General features: G+C 34.1%; 1 protein-coding gene across 23 annotated transcripts in view; it reads left to right on the forward strand.

The window, feature by feature from the left end:
• Positions 1–21218, forward strand: part of LOC123546500 (sperm flagellar protein 1-like) — a 42788-nt gene extending 21570 nt beyond the window's left edge. For 4 of the 23 annotated variants that reach the window (XM_053550852.1, XM_053550851.1, XM_053550850.1 and 1 more), the window contains 4 exons: positions 698–715; positions 1802–1864; positions 4068–4221; positions 18079–21218. In XM_053550852.1, the coding sequence (XP_053406827.1) occupies positions 698–715; positions 1802–1864; positions 4068–4221; positions 18079–18288 (445 nt within the window). In that variant the 3' untranslated portion in view covers positions 18289–21218. Of the gene's footprint in view, positions 1–697; positions 716–1801; positions 1865–4067; positions 4222–4276; positions 4398–13779; positions 13925–18078 lie in introns of all 23 variants that reach the window. The other 19 variants (XM_053550859.1, XM_053550856.1, XM_053550853.1 and 16 more) reach the window with 10 other exon arrangements.
• Positions 21219–25063: the final 3845 nt, after the last annotated feature.

Raw genomic sequence — 25063 nt, forward strand, 5'->3', positions numbered from 1 at the left:
TGATCTGCACTGTTTGCCTTTCAGTCAGTATCTTTTTGATAAGCTCCCCTTTTAACAGTTAGTGGTGCTGTCCAAATTGAATGATGGACAAGTTCATTATAGAAATTTAGCAAGGTAAGGGCTAAGGTAATGGACCCATAATGACAGTCAGCATTTTCTGTTCGATTACACATCCTCCATATACAATTTCACCATTTTCCAGCAATTGTTGAGATGAAAACAAATTTTCTATCATGTCTGAAGGATGATAGCATACAGAGAATATGTAAGCTTTCACAGAATTTACCAGTTGTTATTATAGATCATTACATTAAAATTCTTAACCAGCTAAATTTCTATAATGAACTTAATTGTCCGTCTTTCAATTTGGACAGTACCATTGATTATTAAAGATAAGCTTATCAAAAAGATACTGACAGAATGGCGACCAGTGCAGATCTTGATCAGACTGCACAGGTGCTACAGTGGTCGCAAAGGTAGAATCAATCACATCCTGCATGATAAGGGTTAAAAGGAGTCCACCAGTCCAAGACACTTGCTGTTATAGACATAGATTATTTTGTCACAATGCAGAATTTTGTGAACTTATGTTATTTTCACGTTTTAAGTGAGTATAATATAGTTACAACTTGCAAGCTTTAAACATGTCTATAAAGGGTCTAAACATTGTGTGAAATCTTGGATTTTTGTTATTTAGTGGTCAAGGTTACTTTATGTAAGTATCCCTGAACAGAACACCAGGCTGTGTGAGCAGCACAGTTTTTTCTTCTCTTTCTGAGCATAACAGTTTAGTCTGTAAATATTTTGAATTGAAGATTCTTTTATTTTAGTCTTTTCCTATATTTCCTTCATTTATAATAGGTCATTTTTGGTGGAGAAAATACTTTTGTATTGTTCTAGAACATTTTGTCTTAAATTAATCAGTTGCTTTTCAATTACCGTATTTTCCCGAATTAAGGCCCCCCTTCTAATTAACGCCCCCCACCCATTTTGGAGGGGAAAAAATGTCAGCAAGAACGGGAAAAAAATCACCTACCTCATTTTTGTAAGTCCATGTAATAAGTAATTTACAGTACTAAAGTCCAATGTATTAAAAATTAAACACACTTTTAAACAGTCTATGTACGGTAAGTCCAAAACATTTGTACTAAGTACGGTACATATCCAATCATCAACAGAAAATTAAACGGTAAATACAAGCAGCGTGTCAAACCATTGACATGGTGTATTGCGCTATTAGCTACCCGCATGTACTAACAAAAATGTTATCGGAGTACACAGCTGTTTGGGTCATGACGTAATGTGTAGTGTCGCGAGCGTGTCAAAATACACGAGGTATCGATACCATATTTAAATGCATAAAAGACACACTGCATTAAATTGGATGCCAAATAATTACGTTTTGGGGGGATTAAACAACACAGAAACACTTTACAGCTAGTTTGAACGATGTTTTTAAGTTTTGTAAAAATTTTCATTTTTTATTTTTTTACCTCAAATAAACGCCCCCTCTTTGGAAAATGTAACGCCCCTGGGGGCGTTAATACGGGAAAATACGGTAGATAACTATTAGACATAATTGAAGATTTGATACATCTTGCAAAAGTAATATTTCAACTGACTACTGAAATCAGGTCTGTGGGATCTCAGTATATACGAAACAGTAATATGTCCATGTATTTGAAAGTTGCAATATTGATGCTTTATTAGCTGTTATATTAATTTTGAAGACACTTAAATATTTTTAAATGGTTCACATAATGTGAAAAACTAAGATAGAGTATTTGAACCTGGATTTCAGAGTAGACGACTATGGTCATCTCATCACCCATCGTTACCTAGACAACAGGGGATGGAACTCTGGGTACTATATGACACTCTGGGACTTCTCATTTTTAATATGTTGAAAAGCGTGGACCTTTTTGATAAAAAAAAAAAGTTAAATCAAAACTGTGTGAGACTTTGAGTCATTTGCTGCTTACCCATACTTTGAAAGAAAAAGTTATGTTTTCAATGTTTTGATAGTTTTAGGCATTTTAGAAAACTTGAGTAAAGCAGCATTTAATTATGTTTGTACAAGCCTATCCATACATGATAGACATTCATAGTCATACTAGATGTTCGTTTCAATGATTGATTGGTATTGGTTGAAAACATGTTGATGTCTGCCACTGCTTCTTATAAGAAAAGAAAAAAAAATTGAGTGGCTAGTTAGAGTCTGCTGAGATGTAATCATCTGGGATTTTATTTTTTTTTAGTTCGACTATTCGAAGAATGGTCTAGCTATTCTACTCACCCTGGTGTTGGCATTAAGTACATATGGCTATCATTTAAAGGCATATAGCTTTGAAACTTATTTTTTCTACTCACCCTGGTGTTGGCATTAAGTACATATGGCTATCATTTAAAGGCATATAGCTTTGAAACTTATTTTTTCTTTTTCTATGTCAGTTACCAACCACACAGGGTCAAGTCCCATAACTCTGACATGTATTTTGGGAAAATTATGCCCCCTTCTGGACTTAGAAAATCCTGGTTAAAGTTTTGCATGCATGTTACCTGCTTAATGTTTTGCATGCATGTTACTATCTCCAAAACTAATACAGATATTGAATTGAAACTTCACATGTGTCTTCAGGGTTATACAACTAAGTGATATTATCAAGTCCTTTAACTCTGACTTGCATTTTGGCCAAATTATGTCCACTTTTGAACTTGAAACTTCTGTTTAAAGTTTTGCATGCAAGTTACTATCGCCAAAACTAATGCAGATACTGCATTTAAACTCTATCTATAGATATTTTGAACATTTAGGGTAATATTCCTGCTTTGAATAGTCTAGTATTGGCTGTGTTACGGACAGCTCTAGTTTTGTTTTATTCTCTGTTTTTCTACAACTTTTATAATCAAGGAGGTCCATGTTTTGAATTTGAGGAGGTTTCATTTAAATGTTTACAGTAGTTGAATTAAAAACCTGAAACAATAAATAGCAGCAATTCTGCAACTCAGTTTTCCCAACAAGAATATTATACCAATTTTACAAGATTTGACATGCACCTCAAAAAATTGGTCTAGGTATGCATCTGGTACCTGAAAAAATGCATAATCACAAAATTGAAATGATACCTTCTTACTACAGTCAGGTTTTACATGTTTTGTGTGTGTGTTTCAAGTTTTTCATGCTAGAGAACTTGATGATTGTTTGCTGGAATTTTGTTTGTTGTTGTGAATATGAGCCGCGCTATGAGAAAACAAACAGTGAATTTGCAATGAGCATGGATCCAGACTAGTCTGCGCATCCACGCAGTCTGGTCAGGATCCATGCTGTTTGCTTTCAAAGCCTATTGCAATTAGAGAAACTGTTAGCGAATGGCCTGGATCCTGACCAGACTGCGCGGATGCACAGGCTGGTCTGAATCCATGCTGGTCGCAAATGCACTATGTTTGTTTTCTCATGGTGCGGCTCAATTATGGGGTTTGTTTTACTGTATGATATGGATTTCTTGGCTTTGAAAAAAAATAGATTAAATTTTTGTTTTGAATAGTTCTTAACTTTGCATATCAGACTGTGCAGAGGAGAGCTCTGACACTAACTTTTGTCAAAATAATTATGCAGTTTCATGAATAATTTTTATAAATCTTTTTCTTAACATTACTGTTTTGTTTTATAAGATTGTTTGATTATAAGATTATAAGTATTGTTTCTATTTCTAAGATCTACTTTTGGTCTTACCATATGGTGGTGGACATAATCAAATATAATATATTAATGAACTTGATACATATAACAGATTTTTTCAGGTTATGCTCGTGTGTAAAAAAGAGAATATTGTATAGGTTTAATTTAAATCAAATTCAGTATGACAGTTTTTTACATTGCTGTCAGGTTAATTTATACTTAAATTAATTTTTCAGTTTTTAACAAAACTATTTTTGACAGAGCTGTTACTTATTTTGCTGTATTTATTGAAGAATTACAATTTTGACTACAGGTAAAGAATGAAAACAGTAAGTTAATATATGTGTTAAAGTTACTGTGTGTTGCTAACAAACAAATTGTTTTACAGATTACAGGATCAAAAATCGTCTCCTAAAATGCCTTCTAAACCTGCTACTGTACCAAAGAGGCGGCCAGGTCCAGTTGTTGAGTCAGACATGGTCCCTCGATACATTGTTGAGGAGAAAGAGCAGGAGGTGCTATCGCGAGACGAAACTATACAAGTAAGTAACATACCTTATCCCGAAATAACATTCTCCTAAATTTTAACTTTTGCAGAGTGGAGCATATTCCACCTCGGCAGAGAAATAAATTGCCATTCATGGAGACAGATGTGGTCCCACGTATAATGTTAGAAGAGCGGGAACAGGAAGTCCTTGCTAAAGATGAAATGACCAAGGTCAGTTGCTGTGGTGACCACATTTGGAGTACCTTGATGCTGTAAAAACAGTTGTTGTGTGGTGTTTTAGCTCATGCTAGCTGCTCTTGCTCTGTTTTTATTTTGGCTCGGGTTTTTCACATAATTAATATTCACTCACTTCACTCCGTCCGGATTATATATATTTGTTGCATTAAAAAGGACCATCTCATAAAAATTTAGTTTTTCAGCTATTAAATAATCACTTTTTGCTAGCTATTTCTATGTGTGTAAAATGTATTTTCTTGGTAAACTCATAAATGAAATTCATACATGGTTGCTGAGTAACATGGTCTAGTTTAATGTGGCAACTCATATTTCTGGGTTTAAAGAACATGTTATTTCTCTGCATTAAGAATACAATCTGATGTTCAAAGCGATGGATAACAATGGTAGTAGCAAGAACTAAGCACAAAATCATTTTAATCAGGTTTTCAAAAAAATAAATTACTTGTTTTAATATTATTATTAGAATGGAATGTTGTGTCGTTGTTAAGGCAGGAAGCCAGGCAGCATCAGAGAGGTTGCTTTTTGTTTAATAACTTTAGATATTGAAATGGAACTTAGCCTTTTCTAAGACAAAGGCTAGGATTGCATTTTGGTCAAAAGGAGTCATTGTCAAGAATACAGTTACTAAAAATAGAAAAATGCGGTTTCCGCTTAACAACTTTAGTAGGGATTGAAATAAATTTAAATAAAAATTGGCCTTTAAGGTAGCTTATAGAAAAATCAAGGTCGGGATTGTATACTGAACTCATGACCCCGTGATCTGTAGAATAGGGAGAGCACAGATCTACAGATCACTGTGTCGTTAGTTTGATTCCCGGGTTGGGCATATGTTCTCCGTGATGATTTTTATGGAAGACATTGTGTCTGAAATGATTCGTCCTCCACCTCTGATTCATGGAGAAGTTGGCTGTTACTTGAGGAGAACAGGTTTTTACTGGTACAGAATCCAGGAACACCGGTTAGGTTAACTGCACGCTGTTAAATAACTGAAATACTGTTGAAAAATAGCATTAAACCCAGACAAATAAACAAAAATATACTGAACAAAACAGTTGTACAGCCATTTGTTATTTTGGCAATATCTTAACAATTACTGGAAGAACTTTCTTAAAATTTAGCATTATGCTTAGAAATGTATTATGACTGCATCACATTTTTGAAAAGTTGCAAAAATATTCTTAAATGTCAAGAACTTACAAACTAGCAATAAATGTTATGAGGGAAGAAAGTTACAACGAAAAAAATAAGGTTATTATAGTATCGTGTCGCAGAATCTATACCTTTGCTATAAATGTACTTGGTATTCACTTTTTTCTAAAAACGCAACTTAAATGTGTATTTTTTTCTCTTTTATGACACGGAGTATGTTATTAACATAGGTAAACTCGACATATCTTTACATAATTTGATACTTTTGAATTTTTATCAATAAAAACATGTTGATCTAAATGCATATTTAATTTCAAAAATGTACAATCAGTACTTTTTAAGATATTGGCAAATCGCAAATTGTGGGTTTCTGTTTTGTTTAGTATATAGAGATTAGTGGGGTCAAGTTGAAGGTCAGCATTATAAGCCTGTATACTTTGAAAAATCCACCAGGGTGCAGTGGGCTAAGGCATTGGTCTATTGTACCTTTTGTAATATGGAAATTTTAGAGAGAACTTAAAAAAAAAATTGTAACTGAAAGATACCATACCATAGATACCATAGTCACGGTTACTAAAACTATAAAAAATAATCACTGGGATCATCAAAAAGGTGGTTTCCATTAAGATTGAAATACTGTCACCAGACTAGGTGTAGATTAAGCTTGTATGGAGAACTCAGGCTTTGGATTATATTTGGGGTCACTGTTACTAAAAACAGAAGAATGGTTTCTACTCAGTATCTTAAGTGTGTGTAAATAACATTTATTGAGATAGATGTCAGGACCACTCAGGTCAAGGCATAATAACTAAAAATAGAAAACGTTTTCTACTCATTGTTTAATGTATGTAGATCTGTTGTCACTATACTTGCCTCAATAGCTTTTGTTGAGAGAGAAAGGTTTGAGTAAAGTACTGTACTTTCACTGATATTGTTGTGCTGCACAATTTATTCTGGCTAGGTTGCATACTTGTATTTGGCTACAAAGTGTTGAACATTAAATGAAATATTTATTACATTGTTATCAACTTTTCTCAGTTCTCATGTTTGGTTAATGAAAACATTATATAATTATCATAAGAGGAATACACAATCTTTTCAGCATTAGTCAGATAGGTATGATGACTTTTGTTATAAGAAAAAATAACAAAACATTTTAAAAAATAACAAAAATTCAAAAAGAATTGGTGATAGCATTCCGTCAATCCATGAAAACTTAATTTGTACCCATGTGAAAGGTATCATATTATGATACTTATCGCATAGTGCGGCAATTTTCCTTTGATCTTTGCAGCATGTTATACATAGTAACACACATTATTACTACAAAACTGTGCTGATATCTTACAAAACTGTTGCGATATATATCAACACGGAAATCTCTATGGAGTTTCATAAGAAAAAAAGTGTTCCGATATATATCAGCACAGTAAAACTGTTCCGATATATATCGGAACACTTTTTCTCTATTGAGGTCCTATCAAGGGAGTATAATTTTTTCCTTTCAAAGAAAAGATGATTTTAGCTCCAATTTACAGTTCACAGAGAAAGAATTGTCACAAACACCTACATTTATAAAGTAAAAGAATAAATAAACTAGAATATTTCAAAAACTTGATAGTTATTGCCAAATTCAGAAATACATGAAATATATGAAATTCTGAGATTTCTCAAATGTTTCTTTTTCTTTGATTTTTTTTACAAACAAAACAACAAGTTTTACAATATGTCTGGCCAATGAAATGCAAAGATTTAAACCCAGTGCAGAAATTTGTTGGGTACTTTTATCTGGGGAACATATTTTCTAAAACAGAAGTTTTAGTGTTTCAGTCAGCGAGGCGCAGAAAGGGAATCAAAATAGTAAAAATAATAATAAACAAATTTAAATGAAAATAATATATAAATTTTAATGATAAACTATGCGATAAAACAGTTATAATATGTAGTGCTCGTGTGTTACCAGGCTATATCAGAGCTAGGGGTACATCTCGTTATTCTTCTCTTCACATATCTGTCTCGGCCTACCGGCCTCGACGATATGTGCAGAGAAAAATACCCTCGATGTACCCCTAGCTCTGATATATCCTGGTAACACACTCTCACACATACTATAACTATTACATATTACTTAGGCCTGATACATGTAGGATATTTTGAGAGAAAAACTTGGAATATAAAATAAAAATAAAGAAATTAAAAGGAATATGACACAAAACAGCCTTTTTATTTAAAAAATAATAAATTTGTTCCTATATTTTATCAGTTAATAAAATATGGTCAGGAGTTTTTTTTAATTTATTTATTTATTTTTTTTTAATTATATTTTATATATAAATAATTTAATTATTTGCATCCAAATGACTGCCCATATTATATTAATTGATATAATTATTGGAACATATTTATTATTTGGATTCTAACAATGCAAATAATTCGCATTTTACAGTACTACATTTTCAGCGTAATACGTCATTTGGGTCATATGCTGTTACAATTTACCCCCATGATTAGAAAGTGTTGCATAGCCAACAGAACATTTACATAATTGTTTCTTTTTATCAGAATTTTTGAGAAGTATTTATAACCTAATAATCTAACAGCTTGCAAACTATTTATGAACAGACTCATCAAATTTTGTTATTTGACCTAGTGCTACCAGCTTAACATTTGTGTAATGTCACATCATTATGACATCATACTTTATGTCATACTATTATGACGTCACTAGTGAATCATTACTGAGCTAATTTGCTCGCAGATATCAAAACGTGTTTTAAAGCCCTGCACCTAAGTCAATACGACTATTTATCATAATTATGTTTTTGAAATGTTGTTTACAAACGTTCTGCCCTGGAATAATTCGTATGTAATGGAACAGAAGTAGAATCGCTTATGTTACAATCGTAGGGGTACAATGTAAAAGCCAATCATATTTTATCGAAGATTCATATGTAGGCTGTTTGCTATATCTTGATATAGCAATTAATGCAAGTCGTGTTAGAACTGTTGTTGATTGTTTCACAATAAAGAAAGCAGCTATTTATTTAGTACATGTTTGGTCTCTTCTTCAAACTACATGTAATAGTTATAGTATGTGTGAGAGTGTGTTACCAGGATATATCAGAGCTAGGGGTACATCGAGGGTATTTTTCTCTGCACATATCGTCGAGGCCTGTAGGCCGAGACAGATATGTGCAGAGAAAAATACCGAGATGTACCCCTAGCTCTGATATATCCTGGTAACACACGAGCACTACATATTATAACTGTTTTGTCGCATAGTTTATCATTAAAATTTATATATTATTTTCATTTAAATTTGTTTATTATTATTTTTACTATTTTGATTCCCTTTCTGCGCCTCGCTGACTGAAACACTAAAACTTCTGTTTTAGAAAATGTGTTCCCCAGATAAAAGTACCCAACAAATTTCTGCATTGGTTTTAAATCTTTGCATTTCATTGGCCAGACATATTGTAAAACTTGTTGTTTTGTTTGTAAAAAAAATCAAAGAAAAAGAAACATTTGAGAAATCTCAGAATTTCATATATTTCATGTATTTCTGAATTTGGCAATAACTATCAAGTTTTTGAAATAATCTAGTTTATTTATTCTTTTACTTTATAAATGTAGACTGTGTTTGTGACAATTCTTTCTCTGTGAACTGTAAATTGGAGCTAAAATCATCTTTTCTTTGAAAGGAAAAAATTATACTCCCTTGATAGGACCTCAATAGAGAAAAAGTGTTCCGATATATATCGGAACAGTTTTACTGTGCTGATATATATCGGAACACTTTTTTTCTTATGAAACTCCATAGAGATTTCCGTGTTGATATATATCGCAACAGTTTTTTAAGATATCAGCACAGTTTTGTAGTAATAATGTGTGTTACTATGTATAACATGCTGCAAAGATCAAAGGAAAATTGCCGCACTATGCGATAATCAGTGATTGCGAAGTCTCACCATACAGTTTTGTTTAGATTCTCTTGTTTGTCTTCCTTAATGCCATTATAAATAACAAAGATTTGTGCCACTATACAGTATGCCTTTAAATATAATACACTTGTGCCCAGTAAGAACAATCTTACAGACCTGTACATGTTAGTAATATCACAATGTATACTGAATGCCATTATAAATGCAAGTTGAAGAAAAATGTTAGTTTTGTTATACTTAATAAAAATTTAGTGATCCCATTATGGTGACATATCTTATTATTGAGCCCGCTTACAGAAGAGGAGACATAGTCGTCGAAATGGCTGTTGTCCATAGTGCATTAGTGCATACGTCAGTCCGAATTTTTTTGTCCGGATTATAACTTTGACATGCATGGAGCAATCATTTGGCATGAATGTTTACCCCAGTGAGACAGAGTGTCATGCACTAACCTCAAGTTCCTATCTCAAAGGTCAAGGTCACACTTGGAGGTCAAAGGTCATGTCAGATATTGTCCGAGCCATAAATTTGACATGCATAAAGGAATCCTGTTTATATTTGACATTAATGTTACAATCCATGAGACAGAATGTTACACACAAATGAAACTTGTTTTAATTGGCTGAAATGTTTGAGTCATTCAGTCGGTTTGTCAGCAGATAATGAGCTCAACATTGTTGCCCTTTGGGCTTGAACATTCTATTTACAATTTTTGCACAGTGGAGCATACTGAAATATATATTGAAAACAACTTGCATTTTGATGGCATTAAGTTTTTGGTCTATATATGGCAAATATATACAGTGTATTCAATTCACTTAATATAGATATCACGCTTTTGCTTATAGCAGTTTATTTTTATGCCCCCGAAGGGAGGCATGTAGTTTTTGAACTGTCTGTCGGTCTGTCAGTCTGTCGGTCTGTCCGCAATTTTCATGTCCGGTCCATATCTTTGTCATCGATGGATGGATTTTCAAATAACTTGGCATGAATGTGTACCACAGTAAGACGACGTGCAGTGCTCAAGACCCAGGTCCGTAGCTCAAAGATCAAGGTCACACTTAGACGTTAAAGGATAGTGCATTGATGGGCGTGTCCGGTCCATATCTTTGTCATCGATGGATGGATTTTCAAATAACTTGGCATGAATGTGTACCACAGTAAGACGACGTGCAGTGCGCAAGACCCAGGTCCGTAGCTCAAAGGTCAAGGTCACACTTAGACGTTAAAGGATAGTGCATTGATGGGCGTGTCCGGTCCATATCTTTGTCATCGATGGATGGATTTTCAAATAACTTGGCATTAATGTGTACCACAGTAAGACGACGTGCAGTGCGCAAGAGCCAGGTCCGTAGCTCAAAGGTCAAGGTCACACTTAGATGTTAAAGGATAGTGCATTGATGGGCGTGTCCGGTCCATATCTTTGTCATCGATGGATGGATTTTCAAATAACTTGGCATTAATGTGTACCACAATAAGATGACGTGTCCTGCGCAAGACCCAGGTTCGTAGCTCAAAGGTCAAGGTCACACTTAGATGTACAAGGATAGTGCATTGATGGGCGTGTCCGGTCCATATCTTTGTCATCGATGGATGGATTTTCAAATAACTTGGCATGAATGTGTACCACAATAAGACGACTTGTCACACGCAAGACCCAGGTCCGTAGCTCAAAGGTCAAGGTCACACTTAGACGTTAAAGATCATTTTTCATGATAGTGCATTGATGGGCATGTCCGGTCCATATCTTTGTCATTCATGCATGGATTTCAAAATAACTATGCATGAATGTGTGACACAGTAAGACGATGTGTCACGCGCAAGACCCAGCTCCGTAGGTCAAAGGTCCTAAACTCTAACATCAGCAATAACTATTCATTCAAAGTGCCATCGGGGGCATGTGTCATCCTATGGAGACAGCTCTTGTTTATATATATATAAATCATCATTGTAGTTATTTTAAATGTACAAAATATAGTCAATCTATTAAATTTTATGTACTTTGATAAAGTTTGATATTCTATTTGTGATACAGAGGAACTTAAAGTAACTGGTCACATGGTTTTAGTTTTTCCTTAGGATTTTGAAAGCAGAAGTTTTTTATTTAACCCTTACCCTGCTAAATTTCTATAATGAACTTGGCCATCTTTCAATGTGGACAGTACCATTAACTGATAAAAAGGGTGCTTACCAAAAAGTTACTGACTGAATGGCAAACAATGCATATCTTGATCAGCCTGCACATCCTGATCAGACTGCACAAATATGCAGGCTGATCATGACCTATACTACAGGTCGCAAAGGCTGCAGAATCAATCATGTCCAGCATAATAAGGGTTAACCTTGTTCAATGCATTTATTACAAGTTTACAAGTCACAGAAGGTATTTATAAAGGTAGTTCTACATGTTTGTTAACCTGGAATTCTTCATTCTGATAACCAGAATAAAAGATAGGTCCGGCATAAATAAAATATAAAACGTGACCTGCTTGTTTGGCAACTATATTATGTTAATTGATCAAACTAGCAAGGTAACCATCTTACTAAAAATACATGTAATAACAAAACTATTGTGCACATTGTAGTAATTGGGGAAAAAAATGTCATAAAATAGCTTCAAATTTAAGGTTTTGTTTACTCCTTGGCAATTTGACATCTCAGAATTTACACAAACTTGTTCATTGCAATTAACCATTTGATAGAAAAAGGTAAATTTACAAGTGGGTAAAATTTTATTAAAGTGCTCCATTGTACCAATTTTTTTTTATGCAGAAATCTCATCAAAATACCTTATTATGCAAACCCGTCAAATCAGTACAGCAAACTTTTATATTGGCCAAATTTTCCTATTATGTCAGGGTACTTTGAAAAGTCAGGTTAGTTAAATTCTTTGGGTTAGAAATAGTTGATCTGAATTTGCAGAGCTACCTTAAAAATTACACATCCATCAGTCTACATAATAAATTAGATGGATATATATTTTTTTGTGATTGGTTCATACATTCCCGCTTTATGTTTTACATATTACTTTATTATTCTGTCTTTGGCATTTTACTGATCTCTAGGGTCAGTTAGATTATTAAAATATTGATTAAACACACAATATTTGAGAAATATTATGTTATGAAAAATATTGAAATTCTGTAATATTACCAGTATAACTCTTACAAATAATCAATCTGAGCCAACATTAGATTTAATAAATAATCAAGGCCTTTGAGTGGTTTGTCATCTAATTTATCATTGTTCAGAGTGGTATATTAGATGATAAATCACAAGAAGGCCTTGATTGTTTTCATTCTTACATGCTTATTAAAATATTTTGATAAAAATATTATGCTGGGCTTCATTTACCCGAGAAGTAATGATCCGGATGTCATGCGGCAATTTGACGTCTTAATGCTCTCTTAACGGTCCGTGCATCAACCGTTGTTTATCGCGGAATATTTAGAGCTTAACCTTCTTTGTTTAACTAGCGATCAAATCAAGTCATGTTAGAATTTACTATTTAAGTCACTGTTGTTGTTTGTAATTATTTTTCTGAAATGTCAGACTGCCTTGATGAGATCTGTCATATCAATACTTTTTCTGAATTAAACGATGTAGGATGATTGTCTAATAAGTAAGCATCCATGAAAAATGCTATTGTTTATTTGTGGGTTAGCTTGAACCAATCATTCTCTTTTGAATCTGACTCAAGCATTTTATATCCAATCAGATTCAAAGAATATAACACTTGTGAGCACTATTTTCCAAGCAATAATTTTTTTTTAATACATTTGGTGAAGTTACACTGGAACCTGAAATACCAATATTTTTCCATATTGACATTCAGATTTCATATCGAGTGCGTGAAGTCATTTGTGACGTCAGTTTCATGCAAGTCGTCACGATTAAAAATTCTTTAACTATTACAATGATACTTTAAACTTTACTCAGGCTAAAGAACAAAATTAATGTATATGTAGTTAAAAGATATCATTAGATCTGCAGGGAGAAATATGCACATGTTCTTTCCTAGAAAAATATTGTGCTAGTAAGTTGCACAATATTTTTGCTGCAGAACTCATGCATATCTGGATACAAATTTAATAACCTGTAACAATTATAATTAAACATGAACAGTATCATTGCTGTGTTTATTCATAGATTGGGTTATATTGCTCAGAAGTGTGTTCTTTTTATTTTCTTTGAGTTTCTTGTATTATAGAATAGTTAACTAATATTTCACCCTTCTTATACCAACTAATTCTTTTTATTTGTAGATTTTGCAAGCAAAAATTTCCCGCTTAGAGCACTTACTACATTTAAAAGACATGAGAATTGATGATCTTCAAGGGAGGGTCGAGTCAATGCGGCCAACAGGGATCAAGAAATAAATATAATTTTGCTTCCATTATAATATAAAAGGTGGGCACTGGTACTGAAATCTTTATGATAATATAATTTTGCTGGTGTTTTGCTGGTGCTTGAAGCTATATGTCTTATATATTTATATCTACTAACCTGCCTATTTAACAGTATGGAAGAAATATAAGCTTGTTTCTATTTTTAAAGAACCAAAACATGGTCACTTTAGAATTGAAAGTGTTTTATGTTTACATGTAGTTTTAAGTTCAACGTTAATCTGAAAGATCTGCGAGACTTTGTTGTTTAGTTGAAGTAGATCAGACTTGTAACTCATGGTGTTACCATGCTGAAAAGGTTGCTAAACTTGAATATCTTGCTCCTCACAACTTTTGGTTCGACCTTTGGTCCTTAGAGGAATTCTGTCTTGTTTTGGTGGTTCTGCCTTCAGTCCTGGGAGGCAATGTGTTGTGTCAGGAAGTCATGCAATCGGTTTTCTTCTATCCTTTATACTTCCATAAAGTGTCTAGAATATCATAGCTATTGAATGTTTCTTAATAACGGCACAGGTATTACAAATCAACCCGGTCTTGTGTTTACCATAACTTCCTACCTTCTAAATAACCAGCATTTGCTTTACAACCTTTACTAATAAAAGTTAAATGTTTCTGTTGAAACTAATAACAGGATAAATAAAAATTGCTACTACAGGGGGACAAAAATTCCAAGTGGACAAGTGGAATTTTCTGTTAATTATTCCTACTGGGTCAGTCACACTACACCGTATAGAGTTAACGGACACCCAACGTATAGAAAAATTTTGACAGAAAGTTATCCGGTGACGAAAGGCATCCCCCGCAGTTGCTTGGTGCTTTTGCGATCGGTCTATGGGGTGCATAAAACACAAAATGACCACAAGATCAATGCACATATAAAGGACAAACAACGTTCAGTTAACTGATAACAGAGTACTATAGCTAGTAACAGATTTGTACTGCGTAAACGTAAGCGCAACGCATGAGAAACTGACAAACATTTCTTGTCCCTTGAACATACGTTACATCTGTTGCAGGTCCGGTAGTAGTCTGGCCGTACATCTAACAGACATCTTTGTCCAGTGGTGTACGTTCTAAATTTTGAACATGCTCAAAACTTTTCACCAGATGGAACGAACATCGCTGGACAAGGAGCACAGGCGGATTGAAAATTTTGTTATATGTTGGACATCCGTTGATGTTGTATGATGTAGTGTGACTGACCCATACAGGATGAGTGTGTTTTTTTCTGGTTATGCAATTAATGTACAAATTTATCAGACACTTCTGGCTGAAATGTTTTGTAAGATCAGTGAAATTTGTTGAAGGATAAGTAACAGTTGTAAGTCATTAGTCTGGCAGGACGAGTTGTCTGTGAAAAATACTATCCACTGAACAACAAGAACTGATATTCAGGTTATATGAGAACAGCAGTTGATGACAACCAAAGCAGGTGGTTGTCATCAACTGCTGTTCTCACATAACCTTCATTGTCAGTATCACATGATTCAACCCTATTCTGGTGTAAAAAACTGCTCATGAAAAATTGCAAACTATTAAAGACAGTTATTTAAGCATAATTATTTTTAAAGCTCCATTGAAATTACAGTGGAACTTCAAATATCAATACTTTTCCATATTGAAGTTCAGATTTCATATTGGGGAGAAATTTTACTCATTTTTCTACAGAATAGTATTGCACTCCTACAGTAACTGTTGTGTATATTTTGGAATTCAACCATGCAAAAAATTAAAAACAACAGTTAGGAAGGCATTGTCGACTCAGATTAAATGTGATGTAGAAGTTAAACCAAACTCAGTCAAGAGTAAACACAAGCTAAAGTCACAGGCTTTCTGCAGGAAGTTATGGTATTCATTGCCAGATTGATACAAGTATACAGGTTGTCAACAAAAATAGATCAGTTGTAGCCTATGTATGTGTGATGTTAAGTTTGGATCTATAATGATGTTTCCACTTTCTTTGAAAAACAATTGTTCTGAAATAAAAAAAAGGAAAAATTAAGAAATAGTGTATCCCAAACAGTGATTTGTCATTGGATAAAATCATTGTTTTGAATTCTGATGAGAAAGAATTATATTGAGTGGATCTGGAGTGATATAATAATATGCATCTGAACAACAATGATTTTTATTCAAGAGCAAATTACTGTTTGTGATATGTTATTTCAATTCTAACATGTAATCAAGGATTATGATGTGTATCATTGACAAGATCCACCATATATTTGCCTGTTTTTAGCTCACCTGTCACGTAGTGACAAGGTGAGCTTTTGTGATTGCCCTTTGTCCGTCGTCCATTCATAATTTCTTGTGAATACAATAGAGACCACAGTTTGCAATCAATTTTAATCGAACTTGCACACAACTTGTATTGGCATAATATCTCGGTTCCTTTTGAAAACTGGCCAGATCCCATCATGGGTTATAAAGTTATGGCCCCTTAAAGGGCCAAAATTTACTATTTTTGGCTTGTGAACACGATAGAGACCACAGTTTGCAATCAATTTTAATCAAACTTGCACACAACTTGTATTGGCATAATATCTCGGTTCCTTTGGAAAACTGGCCAGATCCCATCATGGGTTATAAAGTTATGGCCCCTTAAAGGACCAAAATTTGTTATTTTTGGCTTGTGAACACGATAGAGACCTTATTTTGCAATCAACTTTAATCAAACTTGCATACAACTTGTATTGGCATAATATCTCGGTTTCTTTCGAAAACTGGCCAGATCTCATCATGGGTTCCAGAGTTATGGCTCCTTATAGGTCCAAAATTTGCTATTTTGGCTTTTACAGCCATATAGACTTCATTTATGGTTTGATTTGTTACAAACTTGCAAGATATCTTCAACAACAATAAATCTTGAATTTAAACATGATGAATCTGTCAGATCCGGAGTTATTTTATATCTGATTACCTCCCCAGATTTTAATCAAAATGGATTTATATCGGTAAGTACTTATAGGACTCAATTGAAATTTCACTACTGTCATTAGTTGGACTGAGACAATCAGGGTAGATAAATATGGACTGATTTATGTCAAATTACCTCCCTTTATTTCAAATTAAAATGGGTATATCTCTGTAACTGATGAAGATACTGATCTGAAATTTCATTTATGCCATCAGATGGACTTTGACAATCGGTGAAGATACATATTGACTGAATTTATGACAAATTACCTCCCTTTGTTTTTGTGTAAATGAATATACCTTAGCAGTTTCTAATGAGATTGGTTTGAAATGTTATTTATGTGTTCCGTGGTAAGAACTTGTCATGTTAGATAACTCTTGATTGAAAGTTTGTTGATATGAATGGTTTCCTAATATTTTGTTGTAAAGGCTGGTACTCTGTATCTTCTACATAATATTACCAATGCATGATTACCTCCCCTGATTTTAATAAAAATGGATTTATCTCAGTAAGTATTTATAGGACTCATTTGAAATTTCATTATTGTCATTAATTGGACTGATACAATCAGAGTAGTAAACTATGGACTGATTTTATGTCAAATTACCTCCCTTTGTTTCAAATTAAAATGGGTGTATCGCAGTAACCAAAGAAGATAATGATTTGAAATGTCATTTATGCCATCAAATGGACTTGGACAATCAGGTTAGGTAACTTTTGACTGAATTTATGACAAATAACCTCCCTTTATTTCATGTAAATGAATATACCTCAGCAGCATGTAATGGGATTTTTATCTAAGTCTTCCAGGGTAAGGAATAGTCATGTTAGTACAAAAATGCAGCATTTTAGCCTAGGACCCTCAAATTTGGTATGGAGATTGGCCCTGACTAGTACATGACCCATAGGTCAAAAGGGACTGTTACAAGAAAATATTTATCCTTAAGATATTTAATGTGTGTGCCTATGTGATCTATGTCCAAACTTGAACTTATCATTAAGAACAATGGTACTCAGGTGAGCGATATAGGGTCATCATGGCCCTCTTGTTTGTGTTTTTTCCCCAACATGCCCTGTGACATCGGATGCTATGACATGATAATTATGCCATACAAACTGTGAGTTGTTGCATAATCTCTGATGTAGCAGGACAACAAATTTGGTCATGTTAGAATAGTGAATAATTCTACGGTCATGTATTTATTAATATAAATTTCAGATTTATATTTCTTTTAATTTTGCAGATTTTACTAGAAAAGGTAAAGAGGATGGAACATCTACTACAACTTAAAGACATTCGTATTGCAGAACTCACTGAGAGAACTGAACCCACAGGCTATGCTCAAGTTCATGGTTCCCACCACAAGCCTACGGCACAGTCTCACAGTTCACACCATGCTGCGCAGGCTCATGGTGTTTTCTACAAGCCTGCCAAGTACCAGCAAAGACATTAAACTACTTGACTAAAACATTTCATAATTTATGTTTGGGATGCTTTCTTCAATTAAATCATTTATCTAATTCTTTAGTACTTCACTATATTTGACCATTTTCGCTTGATATTAACTGAGAGGCATGATTTTGTTAAGTGTTAAATAGTAAATTAAGCATACTTCTAAACTGATATCAATGAAAATGCATAAGACAAATTTTTCAAAAGATTTTTTTTTTTATTTTCTTTACATTTTCATTTTACCTATGCCTGCTCTATATTAGAGCAGTTTTGTCTCCAAGTTGTAGTCAATTCTTGTCAAATTTATCACCATAAATGGGTGTAATCAAAATGTTTATAGAATTTATTAAAACTTAATTGCTTAGTTTTCAAATTAAATTACAAATCAAAAAAGTGGAACCAGTGCTCGGCATATTCCAGTGCTCAGTATAGTTCTTATTTGGGAAGAAATATCACATTCAAGTACTTGTACAATTTTATAACATAATATGAGCCGTGCCATGAGAAAACCAACATAGTGGGCTTGCGACTAGCATGGATCCAGACCAGCCTGCGCATGCGCGCAGTCTGGTCAGGATCCATGCTGTTCGCTTTTAAAGCCTACTGCAATTAGAGAAGCTGTTAGCGAACAGCATGGATCCTGACCAGACTGCGCGGAAGCGCAGGCTGGTCTGGATTGATGCTGGTCGCAAACCCACTATGTTGGTTTTCTCATGGCGCGGCTCATATTTTCTGTTTAGTCAGGTGAGTGATACAGGACCATCATGGCCCTCTTGAATCTTTTGAAAACAGTTCAAAGTTAGTGCATGGGCAACTCTTTAGTTTGGATAATAGGCTGAACAGTATATTTGTTAGGACTTTATGCAGAGCACTGGCTCCACTACTCATGACTATTTATGTTAGTTTTCTACATATTTTCTGCTTGTCTGTGTATTGTCAACTAAAAAACTTTCTGAAGGAGTGTTCATCTCATTCATATGTGTTATGATATAGGCTGGTATGTTCAATGATTCTTGTATTTTTTTTATTGATGATAGACTGGTTCATTCAATGCTTCTTCTATTAGAGTTATTAGTTGCAAGAAAGATGTTTTTTATGAACACATTTTTATAAATGAAGCTGTTTCAAACTTGTACAGGTGCATATTTGATAAATGATATGGACCTAGCATGTTAGACCCCAAATTTCTTTTCTCTGTTGTGCTTCCTTTTTTTTTTATAATTTCCTTGTTTTATGATAATGTTCCGTCCAGTATAAACTATAGTCAGATTTTTGTATACATTCTAACATTCCTGTTGAATATACTCATCTATAGATAGTGTGACTGTGTTTTCAGATAATGTAGTTAGCATTGTGCCATTAGCAAACTATTTATTTACATTTTTTCGTCATTTAGCCTCTATTTTGTCACAGAATTATTTAGGGCTCCAATTTTATGATTATATAATCCTGGCTTTTGGCTATCTTTACAAGTTCCCCCTACCCCCCGTGTACTTTCACATGGAATAGTGCTGTATATTCTGGGAGGATATTCTAGTATTATTATAAAAACATACTTTTAAAAATTGTAAGTATTCTAGATGCCACATTTTCTATCTGAGCATCATGAATGTTTGCAATTATATTTAATGAAGTCTTGGAAAATTTTTAAACTGGTCTACCCAAGGTCAAAACTATGTCACAATGTCAATCCATTGAAAAATCTTTTTAAGATATTAGACTCCACATTTTATATCTGATCTTCATGAAATTTTGGCAACTTTTCAGCCTATATAAAATCAAGATGAAATTGAAAATTCATACTAGAATCAAGACTAGGTCAGTAGGTTAAATAAGTAAAAAATTTGGTTAATGTTTTACCAGATTTTAAGAAAAGCATGTAAGTCAGGTTAGACACTAGGTTACCTGGGTTAAGAACTAGGGCAGGTGAGCAGAGCCTTCATGGCTCTGGTGTTTGTCTAGATATGAAGACGTCTTTCACATTATTGACTTATAAATTGTGTATAAGGCAAAATTCAAATTCAAGATATCACAAAACTTTTTCTGGTTTACAAAATTCTGAATTTTAAATTTTATTCTTATTTGAATTGTTATGCACAGATTTGAAAATTTTTAATTTTTCTAATTTTCTGTTCTGACAAAATTATTCAATGTAAAAGAAACCTCAGCAATTCTCAGAGATCTCATTTATTTTGTGTTGCTGTATTAATGCTTTCCCAACTTGTTTCATTCTTGTTGTGTTGTTGAGCTGGGCTTTTTTTTGTGTTACATGTCCATCTATTTTACAAGATATATGACACTTTTATTTACTTTCCAAAGCCCAAATCCAGTAATACATTCTTTTGATAAAAAATCAGATAAGAAGAAAATTATTGGGAAATTCTTGTTTCATTTGACTTTCGATGACAATAAAAATTTCGCTTGGGTTAAAGAATATTTTTAAAAAGTGTCCTATATCTTGTAATGTATTATTTCACTGTTAAAATACATGGCCTAAACATATTTTTGTTCAGATGATAATTTCTAATTCCTAAACAACAAATGAAATTCACTTCTACTTCTTCCTTAAAATGTCAGAAATCCAAGAATACTTATTCTCTTGAAATGGCTATTTTGGTCGAGACATGAGATTTTATCCCCACGAAATTAAATGATTTCGCAGTGCATGCTGGATTTAAGGTTGATTTAAACTATTAGAAATTTCTTACCTGTACTGAATTCAAAGTCTTACACCATCACGGTGGCACTCTAAAATTTGCAGTTCAAGAGCCTACACTGACTGTTACATGAAATGGGTATAACATGCTATGTATTTTAAGGTTGTGAAATCAACAATATCAATTAGCAATTGTGATATTTTCACTGTACATAATTCCTGTCATTGTCCTCATCATTTCATCTTGTATATAGAAATAAACCATATGAAACATTCTTTCTATTCCAGTCCTGTACGATTTTTCACCAAAGTGTCAAAGTGCCATATGCATTTTTTTTTTGCGACAAAGATAACAGGAGTTCTACTACTTATATTCTGCGATAAACAATGGTTGATGTGCGGACTGGTAGGAGAGCATTATGATTTCTGTAGACATAATTATATGTATCTTTTGAACAGGGATCATATTTCACTACATTTTTAAATTTTGGACTTCTTTAGGATGAAAACAAGAGGCTTTTTAGCTCACCAGAGCCAAAGGCTCAGGGTGAGCTATTAGGATGGGTCACCGTCCGGCATCCATCATCCGTCCGTAAACTTTTTACTTTAAATGACATCTCCTCATAAACCGCTAGACCAATTTCATCCAAACTTCACAGGAATGTTCCTTGGGTGAAGCTCTACAAAAATTGTTCAAAGAATTGAATTCCATGCAGAACTCTGGTTGCCATGGCAACCGAAAGGAAAAACTTTAAAAATCTTCTTCTCAAAAACCAGAAGCCCTAGAGCTTAGATATTTGGTGTGAAGCATTGCCTAGTGGACCTCTACCAGATTTGTTCAAATCATGACCCCGGGGTCAAAATTGACCCTGTCCCAGGGGTCACTTGATTTTACATAGGAAAATCTTAAAAAATCTTCTAAAAAACCAGAAGCCCTAGATCTTAGATATTTGACATGTAGCATTGCCTAATGGACCTCTACTAAAGTTGTTCAAATCATGACTGCGGGGTCAATTTTGACCCCGCCCCAGGGGTCACTTGATTTTACATAGGAAAATCTTCAAAAAATTTCTAAAAATAAACCAGAAGGCCTAGAGCTTAGATATTTGACATGTAGCATTGCCTAGTGGACCTCTACAAAATTTGTTCAAATCATGACCCCCAGGGGTCACTTGACTTTACATAGGAAAATCTTCAAAAAAATTTCTAAAAATAAACCAGAAGGCCTAGATCTTAAATATTTGACATGTAGCATTGCCTAGTAGACTTCTACAAAATTTGTTCAAGTCCTGACCCCCGGGGTCAAAATTGACCCCGCCCCATGGGGTTTCTTGATTGTACATAGAAAAATCTTCAAAATTTTCTAAAAATAAACCAGAACGCCTAGAGCTTAGATATTTGACATGTAGCATTGCCTAGTGGACCTCTACAAAATTTGTTCAAATCGTGACCCCCGGGGTCAAGATTGACCCCGCCCCAGGGGTCACTTGATTTTACATAGGAAAATCTTCAAAAATTTTCTATAAATAAACCAGAAGGCCTAGATCTTAGATATTTGACATGTGGCATTTCCTGGTAGACTTCTACAAAATTTGTTCAAATCATGACCCCAAGGATCAAATTGACCCCGCCCCATGGGGTTACTTGATTGTACATAGAAAAATCTTCAAAATTTTCTAAAAAAAAAACACAGAAGGCCTAGAGCTTAGATATTTGACTTGAAGCATTGACTAGGGGACCTCTACAAAAGCTGTTCAAATCTTGACCCCCAGGGTCAAACTGACCCAGCCCCAGGGGTTACTTGATTTTACATAGGGAAATCTTCATAAATTTGCTAAAAATAAACCAGAAGGCCTAGATCTTAGATATTTGATATGTAACATTGCCTAATAGACTGCTACAAACTTTGTTCAAATCATGACCCTCGGGGTAAAAGTGCTCCCCCCTAGGGGTTACTTGATTGTACAGAGGAAAATCTTCCAAAACATTTCTAAAAATCATCAGCTTGACATTTGAAACATGTAGCTCATATTACTCTGGTGAGCGATCCAGGGTCGTCATGACCCTCTTGTTTATCAGTCTGGTCATATGTTTTGTCCCAGGTCCGATACTCGTGCCTGTGTTCATATGTTGATGTAACAGTTATATCTGGGTAGATTCATTGATGAATGTATCGAAAAAAATCTAGGCACTTTCGTGTATCATCATCGTTTTGGTGTTATTCATTGATGTTTGCACTCAAAAAAGAAAATATTCAGAAAAATGATTCTCGCATAGACGGGCCTCCTACAAAATACAAACGCATCAGTTAACATTTCAGGATATACTTTTCCATCGTGTATCAGTGACCGTGTTATAATATTATTTAAATACCACTTCTATTATTTAATCTGGTCTTGTTCATCAACTGCGGACCGCCCTACAAGTCTGTAATAATCATACCTGGAGCCTGTTTCACAAAAGTTCATAAATTTCACACATTGATTTCATATGATATAATCGTCATTAATTCAATTTTATAATCGATCTACATTTGTTTTTCGGCTAAAAAGTTCTAAGAATAACCATTTTTATAAAATCTTAATTATGTTAAAATGAATTTCTGTCAGTTTCATAGGACCCCGTAGTTGGAGTCACATTGTGGGACAAAGGCATGGTTGAGAAACACAGCAGCATCTGTTAGAGTAATAATCACTACAATACCTGAACGTTTATCTGCCGTTCTTTTTTCTCTTACTTTCACAACGGTACAGTTTATTTCCAGCTTTTGGTGGTTGAGGAAGGTCCAAGATGTCCTTTCAGATAGTTTTTTTCAGGGATGAGGGCTGTACATATAGCATCCTCCCCCGGAAGAGTCTCCACCCTAAGTTTCAACTCAAATTGGTATGGGGCAAGTGATTCGAAGTCTTCGACCTTTATGGTGTACATTTTTAGCTCGACTATTCGAAGAATAGTCTAGCTATTCTACTCACCCTGGCGTCGGCGTCGGCGTCACACCTTGGTTAAGTTTTTGCATGCAAGTACATACAGCCATCAATTAAAGACATATAGCTTTGAAACTTATTTTTTCTTTTTCTAGGTCAATTACCAACCTCTCTGGGTCAAGTCAGCTATTTCTAAAAGGCATATAGATTTGAAACTTACTTTTTCTTTTTCTAGATCAATTACCAACCTCACTGGGTCAAGACCCATAACTCTGAAATGTTTTTTGAGCAAATTATGCCCCCTTTTAGACTTAGAAAATTTTGGTTAAAGTTTTACATGCAAGTTATTATCTCTAAAACTAATGCAGATATTGATTTGAAACTTCACGTGTCTTCGGGGTTATAAAACTAGTTGATAGCAGCAAGTCCCATAACTCTGACCTTCATTTTGGCCAAATTATGCCCCCTTTTGGACTTAGCAAATTCTGGTTAAAGTTTTGCGTGCAAGTACATACAGCTATTTCTAAAAGGCATATAGATTTGAAACTTATTTTTTCTTTTTCTAGATCAATGATTAACCTCACTGGATCATGTCCCATAACTCTGGCATGTATTTTGGGCAAATTATGCCCCCTTTTGGACTTTGAAAATTCTGGTTAAAGTTTTACATGCAAGTTTCTATCTCCAAAACTAATGCAGATATTGAATTGAAACTTCACATGTGTTTTCGGGGTTATAAAACTAGTTGATAGCAGCAAGTCCCATAACTGATATGCATTTTGGTAAAATTATTCCCCCTTTTGAACTTAAAACTCTTTTGATATTTAACCTTTTTGGGTAATATTTTCCTGCTTCTGGGACAATATTTCGAATAGTCGAGCTTGGCTGTCTTACGGACAGCTCTTGTTAAATATACATGCAAGTAAAAAAATATGCGTCACGTCTAAATATATACGTCTATCTTTTTATTTTTATACATTCTCGTAAATATGTTGATACATGCTTATATGTATGTGCGTGTGTATTATGCGTGCACTTGCATTAAAGTTTTGCATGCAAGTTACTATCTCCAGAACTAATGTAGATATTGAACTGAAACTTTACATGTGTCAATAAGGGTTTAGTACACGCATTTTGGCCAAATTATGCCCCCTTATGGACTTAGAAAATCCTCATGCAAGTTACTCTCCAACTGG

The sequence above is a fragment of the Mercenaria mercenaria genome, chromosome 9 (assembly GCF_021730395.1).
Source record: "Mercenaria mercenaria strain notata chromosome 9, MADL_Memer_1, whole genome shotgun sequence".
In the NCBI taxonomy this organism is placed as follows: Eukaryota; Metazoa; Mollusca; class Bivalvia; order Venerida; family Veneridae; genus Mercenaria; species Mercenaria mercenaria.